Source organism: Sciurus carolinensis, chromosome 5 (assembly GCF_902686445.1).
Source record: "Sciurus carolinensis chromosome 5, mSciCar1.2, whole genome shotgun sequence".
NCBI lineage: Eukaryota > Metazoa > Chordata > Mammalia > Rodentia > Sciuridae > Sciurus > Sciurus carolinensis.
Genome location: NC_062217.1, coordinates 172,302,576 through 172,318,596, shown reverse-complemented (window position 1 = coordinate 172,318,596; position 16,021 = coordinate 172,302,576). Strand labels below are relative to the sequence as shown.

General features: G+C 54.8%; 1 protein-coding gene across 5 annotated transcripts in view; it reads right to left on the bottom strand.

Moving 5' to 3' along the window:
- Ptpre (protein tyrosine phosphatase receptor type E) overlaps nucleotides 1-16,021 on the bottom strand; it is a 136,141-nt gene that overhangs the window by 35,903 nt on the left and 84,217 nt on the right. For all 5 annotated transcript variants that reach the window (XM_047554101.1, XM_047554100.1, XM_047554102.1 and 2 more), the window contains exon 3: nucleotides 1,453-1,571. In XM_047554101.1, coding sequence (XP_047410057.1) covers nucleotides 1,453-1,564 — 112 coding nt within the window. In that variant the 5' untranslated portion in view covers nucleotides 1,565-1,571. The remainder of the gene's footprint in view (nucleotides 1-1,452; nucleotides 1,572-16,021) is intronic.

Here is a 16,021-nt window from a genome sequence, read left to right as displayed (position 1 = left end):
TCTTTGGGGGAACCCTAACACAGCAGGAGATACCCTGTCGGGGAAGTCAGTCATGTTGGGGATGGAGAAGGAAGGCGTGGGAAAGGGCATGTGGGAGGGACCGGCCTCCATGGTCACATGCCTCCCATGCTGCCACAGGGGCTCCGCAGCCACAGAGGCCAAGAAGACTACTGGGGCACATGGAGGCTGCCCAGGGAACCCTGTCAGCCCCCTAGGGAACTGAACCCCCCAAACTGGCCTAGGTCTCCTTGTGTCGGTAACAAGGGGGCTGAAGAGTCAAGGTTCCACTGCAGGCAATGAGGCTGGCAGGTGACCACCCCGCCGTCTGCCCGACGCTCTGGGCTCACCACAAAGGCCAGTGCGGATGAGCCCTCTGCACACGGTCCAGGGAGCGTTCCAGAGCACCAAGCTCTAACACTGGCTGTACCCTCAAGAGCTGACACTCACCTCACAAGCAGGGCACAGAGGCACAGAGGGGTTCTGTGAGTTACCCAAGGCCACCCAGCCAACCCCGATCAGAGGTGGAGTTCAAAGCCAGGCAGTGTGCTCGGATGACTCGCCTCCTTCCCTGCATCCTTTCTTCCTCTGCCTCCCTTTAACTCTACATAGCATTTACTTATTTCCTCGGGTGACAGATGCCCCACAGTGCACCTACTTGTCTAAGTCAGTAATGTTTGTTAGGGTCACGGAGCCGTGCACCTCTTGTCACAGTCCAGTTAGCACATTCCCATGTTCCCCCTGGCCCTGGGTCACTCCCTGCTCCCGCCCAAGTCCAGGTGGACACTTCCTCCCACCTGGACACTCTGCACCTTGGAATCGTACCATGTGGCCTTTTGTGTGGGCCTGGGCTTGTTTCTAAAGGTTCCTCTATGCTGTTACATGTACTCTTTTTCTTTCTCTTCGTTTAACTTTAAAACTATAAAGAATGTGGGAGAATGGCATAATAATACCCAGCCTGGTGTGAGTGGGGCAGCTCGGCTGCCTTTTGTTCTTTTTTTGGTACCAGGAACTGAACCCAGGGGCGCTTCACCACGGAGCCACACCACATCCCCAGCCCTTTTTATTTTTTATTTTGAGGCAGGGCCACACTAAGTTGCCGGGGCTGGCTTCGAACTTGCGGTACTCCTGCCTCAGCCTCCCAAGTGCTGGGATCACGGGCCTGTGCCACGGCGCCAGGCTGCACGGTGGAATTTTTAACCCTTCTGCGCCTCCCACCAGGGCTACCACTGGCCCTGGGGAGGGGTCCAGGACCAGCACCCGGGCTCAGCTGGGCTGCAGTCAAATGCAAAACGACCAGCTCCCCCCCCCCCCCCCCCCCCCCCCCCCGCCGCCTGCGTTTAAGAGCTCACTAGGAAAGCCAGCCTTCTCCAACCTCACCAGTCCTCCCCGCCTCATCGCCTGCCGCCCCAGGTGCTCAGGGCTGGGCAGGCACAGCAGGAGAGGGGTCCTCACCTGCCGTAGTGGTGGTCCAGTTGCTCTCCGCTGTGGTGGTCTCGTTGCTCTTGAGAGCCCTGGTGAGCGGCAAGCTAAAACCTGCCAGCAGCAGCGGACAGAAGGGCTCCATGGCGAACCTGCAAGGACAGGGACGGGCTCAGAGGGCACGTCTGCAGTGTCCAATGGCTGGCTGGGGACAAGGGCGAGCCACACTGGGGTCTACCCTGGGCCAAGAACTCCGCCTGCTGCTTTCACTTTATATCCCACCCCTGTGGCGACGTCATTACGTTCATGCTGGGTTTGGTCTGAGGAGCCACCCAAGGCTCAGGGGTCAGCTTTGCTGATGGCTGGTAAGGGTGGGGGGACACTGGAACCCAGGTGCCTACCCATGCCAACCCCTCTTGCCAGGACCCACATCAGGATGACCGCCCTGGCACCCTGGTCCTTTGCCACCTGGCACCCACTCTTCCTGATGGCCACTCCTTTCCACTCCCGCTTTATGGCACCCAGGAGGGCAGGTGCTTTCCCTCTGCTTCCTGGTACCCCCTCACTCTGCCCAGGGACATCTTACTCCCTTCAAGGTCCAGCTCAGGAGCCCAGGGCTTGGAAGGCAGCTCTCGGGCCAGCTTCAAGGGGCCTCCCTGTTCTGGACTGAGCCCACACTCCTGGTCCAGCCCGGCAGCTCCCACTGGTCTTGCGTCTGATGTGCTCACTCGCAGGTGGAGCAGAGGCCAGCTCCCTGCCGGGCAGAGCCAGTGGAGGAAGGAAGCTGAGTAGTTCCCGGGTGCCCAGGTGGACGCACGGGGAAGACCCGGCGGCAAAGTGGCTCCACACAGGAAGAGGCTCTTTCACACTAGGGACACACAGGTGCAGTCACCTCAGATCCCCTGGGATGAGCTGTAGATGCCCTCGCAGGGGACTCTCTGGCAGGGGGAGGCGGCTGGCAGAACCTGCCATGAGACCTGGTGCTCACAAGGTAAAGGAGGCTGAGGTGAGGGGTCCCCACCACTGAACCCCAGCCAGTCAGTCCACGGTCAGCACCTTCCTGCAGGAAACCACCCTGGGGGATGCTCATCAGCATCCAGCCTCAGAAGAGAGGCCAAGAAGCACTCAGGGTGTGGGCACGGTGAGCGCTGATGTGTTAGGGAGATGCTGGAGCGAGCGCGGAAACGGAATCACTTCTCAGCCGTCGCCGCTATTAAGATGAAGCCAGGATGGACGCACATTGTACCAGATAACCCAGGACAGCAGGACCGTGACAAGTGGCACTTGTGCATCTCTCCTCTTTGATTTCCACAACACACATTTTAGATTGGTAAAGTGAGCCATAAACACACGTATGGCTCTTGTACCCTGAGCCCGCGCCCACACGTGCTGGGCCCTGTACATGGGTATTGCAGCTTAATAGCCCTCAAGACCTGAAGAATGAGGCTCCTGGAGGGGAAGGCGCCGACCCAGAGGCAGGTTGGAGGAGCCATGATTTGAAGTCAGGGCTGGAGATGACAGCCCGCAAGCCCAGCCATGCTGCCCCAGCCTCCTGTGACAGGCAGCTCTGCACACTTCACCACACTCTGCCTTTCTCTTTTAAAATCTGTCATTGCAACTGCCACGATACTTTTAATATACTTGAGCAAATTGCAGAGTAATTGATTGGGAAGTATTAATTGACAATACAACTCCAGAGATACAGAATTCCTAATGGAAACATTTCCCCCATCTCATGCATTAATTTGATAACACTACTCTCCAGATGCCCAATGGTCTAAGCGAAGGCTGATACCCTTGAGAATGACGAAGATCATTTCATTCCTCTCTTAGACATCCAGGTCTGCTGGAGCTCAATGGAGTGGCAGGGATTTTCCTGGTATGACCAGCAGAGGGCGATAAACTTTGCAGACTTCAAAACTTGTCCCACCATCTGGAGTCCCTTTATTATCCCATTTATATCCAAGGCCAATGACAATGTGCCTGATATCCCTCACCATCTACTCTCAAAGGGCTTGTGCAAGCCACTTGGTGAGCAAAGGCATGAAACTGTACAGAAATCATGTTTGAAATAGGAATTAAATCCATGCTGAAGTTTAAGGATTTGTATATAAACAGTACCTGTTGTGCGCCCAACGATGTATGAGGAATAAAACAGGCGTAATCTCCAGAATAGACGATCAAAATACTATGTTCCTAGCAAAGCAGACTTTATTTTTACTCCCTTCAAAAGTTTCCCAGATATCAATTTGATTAGAAATCCATTTTACTTTTTATTCCACTCAACGCTTTTTCAGTACTCTTCACTGGGCAATGACTGGGGTCCAGCAGCCTGCTAGCAACTGGAGATGCAAAGCTGAAAACCATCCTGACTCTGGCCTCCAGAGCTCACTGAGCTGCAAGGACAGAGGAAAGGACAGCTTTCTGGTAACCCTACTCCCTCCATCTGGAGTGGAGTCACAGTGTCATGGAAGGACAGAGAAGGTGGTCAGTCAACTTTCCCCAGAAATGAAGCATAGGTTCGGGGAGAGTGAAGGTGCAGAGGTGAGCCGAACCCCCGTACCTCCTGTCAAGTGCCTGGTCTAGAGCAGAAGGCAGAGAGTACCTGGCCAGGCGAGGGTCTCTCTCCAGTCCTGTCCATTCAGGCTCCTTCCACCAGCAAAAGAGAAAGACACAACACCCCCTTTCAGGTGATCTCGGTCTGACTTTGGGGTCCCTTGAAGGCCCATGTACACACTGTGGATATAGAGAGTGCCATTGTACCCATCACAGAACCCCTCTGCCCTTTCCCAGCATGCATTTCCCATAGGCACACATGCAGGAGAGTGAAGTCCAGAAGGTGAGCTGGTACCCTTTACCTACTGTCCAACGCCCAGCATGGAAAGTCCTTAGCCTCAACTAGAATGATTATAAACAGGAACAGACGTTGCCAGACAATGACAAGAACTTCCTTTTCACCTACAGCCCGGGCTTCTCCTTTGATGGGTATCCTGCGGGATGCTGGCTAGCAAGGGCTGGGTTCTGGGGACCTGGACCTACCTCTACCCCAGGAGGCAGCCTGATGGAGGACAGCCACAGTGAGCACAGAGAGCTTGTTGCCTCTGGCCTTCCATGGAAGGGCAGGCTGGGAAGGACAGTGCCAATTCCTGAAATAATCTGAACTGGTCACTAATAATACAAGTCAGCCTTCTGGGGCACAGTCCAGGTATAGAATCAGTCCTCGCAGGCTGCGTCCCTGCTCCTGGCACCTGCTCTGGGAAGGAGGCACACCTCTGAGCCCTGTCCAGAGACACGAAACCGCAGCAGGGCTCCATGTGCTAAGTGTCTTTATCTAGAACCACCCAAACTGCTGTCTATGAAACCAGGACAGCGTGGCTCCAGGAAAAGATGATTATTTTTAACACACTGGGGAGAAACAAAAAGTCAAATAAAATGATGAATTTTCAGGGTAAAGGAGAAGCGAAATCCAGACATTTCACAAGTTTTAGGTGTGAACGTACTTACGTGGATGGAATATTTAAATAATAATAAAGCAGGAAAATTCACAGACTTGTTGTGTTGCAGATACATCCACAGTGATCCTGCCTTTTTGGAGAGGGCTTGGCTTGTTCAAAAGAAAGAGATGCCAAGGGTGGGCTTGTTATCTCAGCGGGTGAAGACTGGAGCTTAATTGCTTTTGAACAAAGGTAATTGCATTTGTCTAAATGCAAAGTCACGGGCACATCATTAAAAGGAGAGAGGCAAAGAAGTCCATGCATCAAGAAGGAAGAGAGAGAGAGAGAGAGAGAGAGAGAATAGCCAGAAAGGAAGGAGGATGGGAAGCTTGGTGGTGTCCCAGACCTGGCTGATGTCACCAGATAAGGGCCTGCATTGGCTCATGATGTCCTCCAGGACCCAGGCAGGGGTCTCGCTGATAAGCATGAGCTCGCTCCCTGAAAGTAAATGTTGTCCTATGCCTCTTCCTCCACTGGGAAGGATGGGTGGGACCGGGGACCCTCTAGTTGGAGCACAGGAAGACAGGCAGGGGGCAGGCAGGCAGGAAGGACCGCTTTGTGCTGGCTGGTGAGGGCACTGGCTTCCTCCCCTCCCACACCCTCCAGAGAGCAGGGTGCCACCGCTGCCGTGGACTGACCGAGAGACAAGGACAGGACGGCTGGAGATGGTGAGGCACCTGCCCACTGCACCTGGATCACCCGCCTGGGCAGAACTGTGCTGGGGTGAGGCAGGGCCACACTTCCTCTGCAGCCTGAGGCCATCCTGGACCAGGCAGGGCAGCACCCCCTCCCCCCTCCCGCTGCCCTCTGTGCACAAATGCCCCGCCTGCCAGGGCCGAGTCCGCCTGGGGATCCTCGGAGGTACGCGGAAGGAGTCTCAGGGCTCAGGAAACGGAATTCCGAGCATACCCTGTTGGAACTCTGGAAGTACCTGCCATGGTGGTCAGTGGGAGGCCAACAGGGACAGGGATTTGCCTCTCCCCCCACACACAGGCCAGGTGTGTTCAGAGATGTCTGATGTCCCCGGGAACAGAAAGAACACCTTGGGAAAGGGGTGACAAGGAGGCTGGGGGCAACCGAGGAGGAGTTTTGAGTTGGGGGTTGGTGGGGGTGGGGGGAGACGTGGAGCTGGGGGGCTGGAGGGAGTGCTCAGAGGGGACAGGCCGCATCTCCCTCTCAGCTGCTTGCTGACTGTGTGGCACCGGGAGCAGTTTTCCTCTGGCCACTGGGGCAGCAGAACTACAGCTCCCCCATGCTCGGCTGGCGGCACTGACCTTTCCGAGGGGAGCCGGCCACTCCTGGTGTAAAGGAGTGGCGGAGCCAGAGGTTGGGACAGAGAAGCTAGGCCCTGCGTCCTCACTTGGGAGGCACCACTCTGCCTCTTCCCAGTGTCAACAGCAGTAGACGCACCCTCAGTGCGACGCGGGGGATCTGTTAGGTCTGTGTCTATGGTTTCATGATCTATTTTGGGGCTCTGGCATGAACACGGCTAAAGACCTGTACCCGTTTTTGTGTATTACACGCTGACCTTGATTTCTTCAAAGAGTTAAACACACACACACACACACACACACACACACACACAGTGTTTGAGCCCCATACATCCCGGTCCTGGTGGGCCCACACTGACTTCCTGCCTGGCTGTACTGGGCAGGGCCAGGTGCTCAAGGCCTGGACAGCACAGGGCAGGGGGCTCCTGAGGACACAGCCATGCTTGAGCCAGGTTACAAGGAGGACCCGGAGCACGCTGACCTTCAGCAGGTCTCTTAAGGGACAACTTCCTAGGTGGCGATGCTGATTTGCATAATTCCAATTATGAACGGTGCCCTCTTGAAGATGAAGACCAGTGAAGAGCTTATTCTATGAAAATGAGGTCTTCCTCCTTCCCAGGCAGACGGCAGGACCAGAGCTGGGGGCGCCAGGAAGCCTCTCAGAAGACCTCTTCCCAGACCCTGAGCCATTCTTGAGTTCATTTGATCAACGACCAACAAGCCCTCTCACCAGCTACCCGTGTTCAGAGAACAGGAAGCTTCCGGGGCTTCTGTGGCTGGGCCAAACGGCAGTGAACAGCAGGCAGCCACACTGGCGTTGGGTAAGTGTTTCCCCCAAGGAAGAAAACCGTTCTTCTTGCCTTTAAAGCGCAGACCCACGAAGCCCCGTCAAGCCTGCAAGCGGCACAGGCACAACAGGTGACAGAGGACGAGTGACGGCAGACAGAGGCTCCGCCGCCTGATCTCAGTGCTGTGATGACCCACGGTGTCCCACGCGAGCTTCAAAATAACCAGTAATCAACTTTTCTACCCTTACAGAGACTGACTACCATTTCAAATAAGATCTAACATCCCTGCATCCTTAATTCACTAAGAATTACCAGGTCAGCCATGTGGGATCATTCCGTTCGTGACAGTCTTTGGACCCTTACCTAAACCACGCTCTCACTGGAGAGCCAGCCACTCATGACTAAATTAAAAAGTGACAGTGAGTGTAACCTCCACAGATGGACGTGATCGACAGTTAACAGGCACGCCCGACCCTGCCTTCACACCCCTGTCCCCGGAGCTCTCTCCATCCCTATCCGCCACCACCTGGGTGGAGGGCACTGGCGGTTGACACGAAGTCACAGTGGACGGCAAGCAGAGCGGGGGAAGCCACTCAGGTTGGTTTTCCCTCTCATCTCTATTGTGTCTTGGCGTTAATCAACGTGTTCAGGTGTCAAGACTGTCCAAGCCGTCAGGTGAATCTGGAGTGGCCATGATTTCTTCCCAATTCTGTCCTCCCAGGGCCTTGTCCATGTGGCTCCCTCCTACTCCCTTGTCCACTTCAGCGTTCCCCTTGGGGGCTCCTCACTGGCCACGGACCCTGGGAAGCCCCCACACCAACCCTCAGCATCAGACCCTCATCTTGGCTGCTGGTCTGTGGCTCCCGGGTTCCCTGCCTGCTCCTCAGCCCCAAGAGTCAGGGCCATTCCAGGATCTTGCATTTCCTGGAGGGGCTGCTGGAGGGAGAAGGCAGAGTCCTGCAGCATCCAGCACAATTTTAGGGGTGTTTCCAGGAGAGGGGGACGGAAGCGTGTGTCCCTGGCTGAGGGAGACAGCCTGGTCGGGACAGGACAGGCTTGTGCTTCTCCCGCGGGACCATCTGCTCTGGAACTGCCAGGACGCTCTTCTCAGGACCTGCTTTCACAAGAGCTCACAGAATGCCCAGTGGGGCCGAGGGGTTCCACCTGGAGGTACAGGAGAGTGTGGGAGACACATCCCCATTTTCACAGAGCCTGGAGGTGGCCATGGCCTGCCCGTCTCTCACTGGCATCCTTGGAATCCTGCCTGTGGAGTGCACCTCCGGGAACGGGTGGTCTAGCCTGGGGCCTCTGGAGCTGCCGTCTCAGGAGGGGCCTGTGCTGTATGGGTGGCATCTTGGGAGTTCTCCAATATGGGCGGACACTTTTGATGGGAGAATCAGATAAAGATCACTTCCTCTATCCTGTGACTTTCATTTGACTCTATCTGGACTGTAAATCAATTTGTGACATCCTTCAATCAGAACCCATAAATAAACCAACGCTTCCATCAGCACTTACAGGGCAGAAGCTGCAGCAGCATTGAGAGACTAACGTTCTCCACCTAAATGCTTAGTGGCACCCACGGGCTGACTGCTCTTGGCAATGTCCCAATAGGGCACACAGCTCTATTGGCCTTCAATGGCCAGATGCATCATCTAGGGTCCTTCCTGGAAGCTGCGGCCAATCACTCTGGGGATCAAAGCCCTGGGAAAGGAATGGAGAACTGACCCAAAGAAGAAGGATGCTTGACCCTTGGCTAAAGCAGCCGGGTGGGAAGAGGGTGGTCACTGGCGAGGCCGGGTGCAGCTGAGTCACGCTGCAGTGACTCAGACCTCTCAGTGGTGCTTCCTAGGCCTCTAGGTTTTCTGCTGTCCTTTCCATAGGCACCCTCGATACTGTAGCAGGTTCTGGGGAGACTTTGGGGCACACCCAGGAGCAGGAGGACTCAGTGTGACCCCGGTTGATGACCACGCTGGGAGGCAACACTTTACTGCCCACCCCAGGGCCCCAGAGAGCATGCACGCTTTGGGGACTGAGTCTCCCATGGTGCTAATTCTGGATGTGGACTATCTCCTGAGCACTCTCTGTGGAGGGGGAGGTGGCCATGCAGGTTGGGTGCCAAGGCTACCCTGAGGCTGAGGGAGGCCACTGTCTGTTACAGTCCTCGAACCCAACTGGGTTCAATTTGGCAAAAGCCTTCCAAGCCCCTGGGGTTTGCTTAGTGCTCAGAAAGTTCTCAGGATGTTGGGGACCTCACCCACCCCTGCCCCAGTGAGGCCATGGTCTCCTCAGAGTCAGCACAGCCCCTCTAAGGTCACTGCCCCTTGAGATGCAGGACCCCAGCATATGCAGCAACTCCGTGGCCTGGGCCAAGGCTCTGCTGGAGGGTGCTGCTGTTCCTCAGGAGGAAGACTCTTTTCTTCTTTTAAATATAAACCAAGGAAAGGATTGATCAGGTTGATCTGGTTACCCAGGCCGTAAAACCCAAATACAAGCCACAGGAAGTCAAGGTGGTTGTGGGTGCTTGTTTTCTGCTGAAATTACTTAAGTAGGTTTCTGTCACTGGAACCCAAATAGCAGAAATTCAGTGAAAAATTGCTTCCGTTTGTGATCTGGTCACATGCCTGAGCCTAGGTCAATAAAATCGATCAGCAGGCCAAGGCAGAGAGAGAAACAGCCCTGTGCTGGAGCACAGGCGCCAGCTGAGCCAAGGACCCTGATTTCGCCTTGTATCCAGTGCACAGCATCAAGCTGCTCGAATTCTGGCACTTTCCTAAGAAGGTGGACTGTGGAAAGGCACGTGCTTACCAGCTGCCTCTCCTGCAGCACAAGTACACCACCTTCCATCAAGGGTCACATGCCACCTGAGTGCAGTGCATTTAGGTACACACGCACACACACACGCATGTGCACACATGTGTGCACACACATACACGCACTCTCAAAAGCATACACATGCATGTGCCCACACACATACACAGCCCTGACCTCCTGGGAAAGCCTTCGGGGAGTCCAGGGAAAATTCTCGACTGTCCTGAGAAACTCTGGGTGTTGAGAATGTAACCAGGGTCTTGCACAGGGACACGTCTTCACGGTCCACATGCAGAAGGGCAGGGGTCCTCAGGGAGGGGTGCTGTGGTGGCTGAGCACTTGTACCTCCCACAGGACCTGCAGGTTCCCCCCCTCCCATTAACCCATCTGGCCTCAGTCTGGGCCCCCACCCGCAGAGGCCTGGGGACAACCTCAGGGCAGACGGCGGATGCTCAGGGATGCTCAGGGGACACTCAGCGAGCAAATGATCTGGATGAAAGAAGCAGCAAGCAGGGCTAAACAGACACGCCATCAGAGCCACCGGAGGGCAAACCCTCATTCCCTGGCAGCTCTGGCTACTCAAGGCAAGCCCTAGCGAGGACCCTGGACTTTGGTGTTTTAGAGGTCTAGTCCTGACTGCCTGCTCCCATGTTTTACCCTATCAGAGGACAAGGCCAAGCAGGGACCAGAGGGAGCCTCTGCGTCCCAGGAGCTGCAGCATCATGGAGACCTTCTGAGACTGGCCCAGGCTACACACTCCACCTGCGCCTTTGTGTCTCCTCCTCGTGACACCCCAGGAGGCAGTGTCATCTCTGCTCTCCCATGTGTGGAACCGGAGGCCCTGAAGGCCAAGCGAAGGGCCAGGGTCATGCAGTCAAATGAGTGGCAGAGCTGGGGCTAGAAGCTAGCCTTCCCAGACCCCCAGGTCCTTCCTGAACCCCTGCACAATGCTGTCTGGGGCCAGAGGGCAGCTGGGGCCCAGGCTCAGGGGAGACCCCAGGCCCGGGAGCTCGCCCATGGCCCACCAGCTGCGCTTTAGAGGGTTTTGGCCCGGAAGGCACGTGTTCAACATCCTTCTCATTGTCAGGGGTCTGTGGAAGGGTCTACGGACTGGGCCAGAGTTTTGTGAACAGCTTTGCTGGCCCCTCGACTCAAGCACTGTCTGAAACCTCATTTTTAGTGTGGGTGCTTCCCTGGGGCAGCCTGTGTGTCAAATCAATCACTTCTCAAGAAACCCACTGAAAACACTGCATGTGGGTGGCATGGGGTCAGAGTGAGTTGGGGGATGGAGAGTCCCGGGCTCAGTTCTCCCCCAGGCTGGGCAGCCCCTGCTTTCCTGCCATCTTGGTTTTCAACTGCTGCTGTCTCCCATGGGGGCTGAGCTGGGAGCCCTGGGGGGGCGCTTGAGGCTTAACTGCTGAAGAGGGAGGGTCCCTAATCACAAAGGAGACGAAGCTGTGGGGAGGCTGACAGACCCCAGTGCCCGTCAGACCCCTCCCTGTGAGCAGCTGTCAGCAGGGGTCCCAACCTGCCTCCCCTGGCTGAGCTTCTAGGAATAGCAAGACACTCCTGCAGGGCAAAGCCCTGTCAACCTATTCTGATGGACCATGAGATGGAAACTTAAGAGGCAGAATGTTACGGAGCTGCAGGATGACGGTGACCTGTTTGACTTGCAGCTGGGAACACGCTGTGCAGACACCATTGATCCACCTGCCTGGGGGATGGCTCCTCTGGGAGAATGGCGTGGTGACCAGAGCTTTCTGAAGCAGCCTGGAGCTGGAGCAAAGCTCCCGCTCAGGGGGAGCGAGAAAGAACGTGCCTGAGAAGTCCACGTCTTCATGTTCACCTGAGTCAACTCTCACGCCGGAAGTCACCTCATGTCCCCGCCCCAAAAGCCCTGCAACCCAGAATACATTCTCTTCATATGGCCTCTGGAAATTTCCACTCCCCATCCAGCTGCTAGAGACACTTAGGCACGAGTCTGTTCATGGATCAGGGTTCTTTCTGTATTTGGGGTTAACGTTTACACATGAAGTTGTTGGCTTAAGAAGTAGCTATACATTTGGCTCTTTAAGGGTTAAATTAATTAGAATTATTCGGAACTGAAAACCATCCACATGAAAGCCTGGCACTTTGTCTTTCCTTTGGCAGACCAGGAGTGGCATGCATTCCCGCATACCAGAGTGTCCCCACGCCACTCCATTGCAGGCAGTGTCACCCCCACCTGCCTCCTTTGTCACACAGTCTGTGGTGCCACTCCATGGGTGGACACCTGGCCACAGGGTCTGGGTTTGAAGTGGCTCTCCAGATGCACATCGGTCTCATCGCCAGCTCCCTGTCTCAGAGCTCCAACCAGCCCGTTTGAAATTGGGGTCTGGACCAGGGAAGCCCGATTCCTTTTTCCTGACTCAATATAACAAGTCCCAGTCCTTCCAAATGAAACGCCCCCTTTAGAGTTCCTCACTGTGCAAAGTTGTGGGAGAATTTTAATTTGGTTTGGTGTTCCTTAATATGCTGCAGATATACAGGTTTTAATCTTCTTTTATTAAAAATAAATCCACCCTCTTCACTTGGGTCCCTTGTGTAAATATCTAATTAGGGCAAACACTTAGCCTAGCCCAACAGGGGTGTGTGACGTCCCTCCAGAAGGAACCAGCTTCAAAGACTTGCCCCCTGTTCTAAGGAATGCTAATTGGGCCACACAATGTGCATGGATCATTTGTAACTGCTCCTCTGGTTACTGGGAGAAAATTTGACCCCAAATTGCAGCTAAGCAAAGAAGCCTCCCTACTTGATAACCCAGAGAAGCTATTTGGACCTTCTTTGGACACCCCAACTGCGTGGGCACATGAAACCCCACTGCTGCCCAAGGGCACATGTGGGGTTGGGCCTGTGAAGCCCTGGCCCACCACTCACCTGCCCCAGGTGGCACACCTGATGCTCTGTCAGCCAATCTGTGGGCACAAGGGAAGCTTCCTCCTAATCTCCCCTGATGTTCTCTGATAAGGGTGCCAATGGGTACCCCAGGACCCACCAGGAACACTGTATGCTGAGCAGTTTCACTGCCTCATCTTACATCCAGTCACCAGGGAAGGAGGAATCAGGATTCGCTTCTAGATCTGAGATGACCACAACCCAGAGAGTAAAGCCATTTGGGTCAAGTCACACATGTAGAGTGGCAGAGGCCACCTCTGGGTCTCATAGAGCTAAGTTTTTAGTGACTCACCCAATTACTCATTCAAGTATTTATTGTTCCAAAGGTGAACAAAGCATTCGCTGCCCTGTCCTTAGGGACCTCTCGTCACACATGATCGGTTCAGGTCCCTCTAGCACAGCAGAGATTTCCCAGTTTTAAAGCCTAGAAATTTCAAGATCAAGTTGCCAACAGATTGGGTGTCTGGTGAAAGCTGCTTTCTGGTTCGTATACGGCCCTTCACGCTGACTTCTCTAACTGCTTTCTACCATTGGTCCCTATGGGGCTCAAACCCAGGATTCTCAGGCTGGCGTGTAGATCAGTGGCCGAGCATTACCTAGCATATGCCAGGGCCTGGGTTCCATCTCCAGCACCACAAAGAAAAAGAATTCTCCCTCCGTTTCTAAAGGATCCCAACAGGTTTCCTGACAGGACTCCTGTGTGCTGTTAGTCTGACTGCATGACCTGAGATCTGAAGGGCGGCTGTGCTTTCTCTGCTCACAGTTTTGGGGGAGGCTATTCTCTGCCCCCCGTGTCCAGCCAACTCTTCACCTCTCACTTGGCATGGCTACACACTTTAAGTAATGGAGTTCCAGGGTTATGTTCTTCTCCATTGATGCCCTGTTGGTAAACTGCAAATCAACACCATATAATTATGGAAATTTATGACAGCAGCATCACAGTAAACCAGAAAGCTACCTTTTGGGAATATTAATAAATAGAACTCTTCTCTTTAATAGAAAATTCATACTAATTTCATAAAATGGTTTGCTCCCACCCCAGGAAACATTATGGTGCTTATGAATTTTTAAAGAAATGCTGAATTCAGTATGACCAGGAGCCAGTAATAGAGATATTTTTGTTCTTGTTTTTCGGATTTGCTTTTGTTCACTTGTTAAGGAAATATTTGCCAAGTGTCCACTGGCCGTGGAGGCATCGTTTAACAATGAGATTAGACAAACACGCTCCTTCTGGGGGTTTTAACTCTCACTGGGAGGCCACGTTCCCCTGCGAAGGATGGAGTGGGTTCCAGGTGGGATGGGGAAACGGCAGGTGCCGGGCCATTTAAAGGTTCCTCCCTGCATCAACAGATGTCCGGGGGTTGGAGAAGCCACGGGCACTAAGTGCCCACCTCTGCCCTCCTGTCACTCCCACGAGCAGGAATGATGCCTCCTACTTGCCTCCTAGGCAGTGGGTCACCTCGTTGGCCTGAGTGGCCCAGAGGCCCAGGTGGTTCGAAAGCTGGGCTGGGCCTCTTTCCTGAGGTTGGAGTCTCCGATTTTCCTGGCTCGGGCTGGAGTCTTCCTGGGTTTTCAGCAAAGCAAAGGGAAGGTAACATGATGTTTTAACTGTTTCAGCTCAAGGGGAGGCTGGGTCTGGTCTAAGAGGCAGTGACCATGACATCGGAGCCATCTTGAGCATTGTGTGTCCTGGAATCACCCTGGAACTCACTGGGAGGCTCTGGAGGCAGCCGGAGGAGTCCGACGCATGCCACTGGCAAGTGGCCTCTCAGTCCCTCTCCTCCTCTGGGATCTGGAGCACCTTTAGGAAGGGAGGGAACACTGCTCCGTTCTGCTGTGCTCTGGCGGGTGGAGGGTGGCGGGGGCCAGAGGACAAGGAGGTCTGCATGCCGGTGTCCTGGGGTGCTGTCTGGTACAGGGGCTCCAGGATGCTGACAACTCAGGGGGCAGATGGACACTCAATAATGAACATGGTGAGTGTTCAAGAGGAAGCAGAGTGACAGGGTGTCCAACAAGGGAATTTCAAATGGTTCAAGCATTATTTCACGTTTGTTTGGGTTCAACTTGACAATGCATTTGGGAACATCGGAGACGGGGGGCTGATTATGCGCATGCGCTGCGTGCCGGCGATGACCAGCAGGTGGCGCCGTCGGGAGGCCATAGACGCCCTGGCGCTCCTGCCTGGTCCAGCCCGGAGTCTCCCGCAAGGCCGCGCTCCCACCAGCCCGCATCTTTGCAGGGTCACTCCAGAAACCTGACTCTGGTGCTGAGCTCCCCAGTGGCCGCACCAACGCCAGGACAAAGGTTTGTTCTTGAGTCCTTTTCCTTCTCTATTCCTGCACTCTGTCCAGCGCTAATTAGGATGCACCTGAATCCTCCAGGATAGGCGGCCCCAAAAGTCCCCACCCACAATTTCATTCTGTAATCGCCGGGCCTGGTATCTCTCCCTCAGTCAAGAGGTGTAACACCTGAAGAAGTTCCTTGCCTGGGACAAGAGGGCATTGCGGTCAAACTGTCTGCCACGCTCAGAAGGGGGCATCCACTCGCCCGGGCACGCTGACATGCATTGTTCTGGAGACCATAACTCGAGGTACGTGCACATCAAGGGAAGTGCAGGAGCAGAGGTCACAGTGCTCAGAGGCGGAGGCTCCTGGGACTCCCACTTTTTCCTGACTGTGCCAATGGGCCAGTTATCAACTGATTAATAAACCAGCCCCTGGTTGTGACATTTGGCCCAAAGACAAAGTAGGGGAGAAAGAGATGGGGAAGAAGGAGAGAGAAAGAGGCAGGAGGGAGAGGGCCAGGCTGGGTGCAGCGTGGCCTTTCTTCCTTGCCTCATGTGGGCGTGGGCCAATGCCCAGTGAGGGACACAGCTTCTTTGTTCCTCAGTCAAGGCAAGATGTCAGTCCTCCGACGCTGGCAGACAGAGCAGGGCATCTGGGAGAACCTGCCTCCCAAGTCCCCTGGATCTGTCACTTTGCAGGTATGAGCACCCCAAGCGCGAGAGCGGAGGCAAGTCATGATGCCTGTGAATGGGAGTCTTCTTGGGGGCAGAGACAGCCCAGGCCACCACAAAGAAGGCCAGACATGCAGAAGTGCTGGCAACTCCACAGGTGACATGCCCGAGAGTGGGCACGTGGGTGGCACTCACAGCAGGGTGGCCCCAGGGACTTGCTGAGGGATTGCTGCCCTGGTACCTGAGCTGTGCTCCATCAACAGAGCCCCAGCCATCCCTGCATGCCCTGGACTGTCAGTTCTGGCTGTTGCCCCCTTTCTCTCAAAACGTCAGCCTTGGGGGTCAATC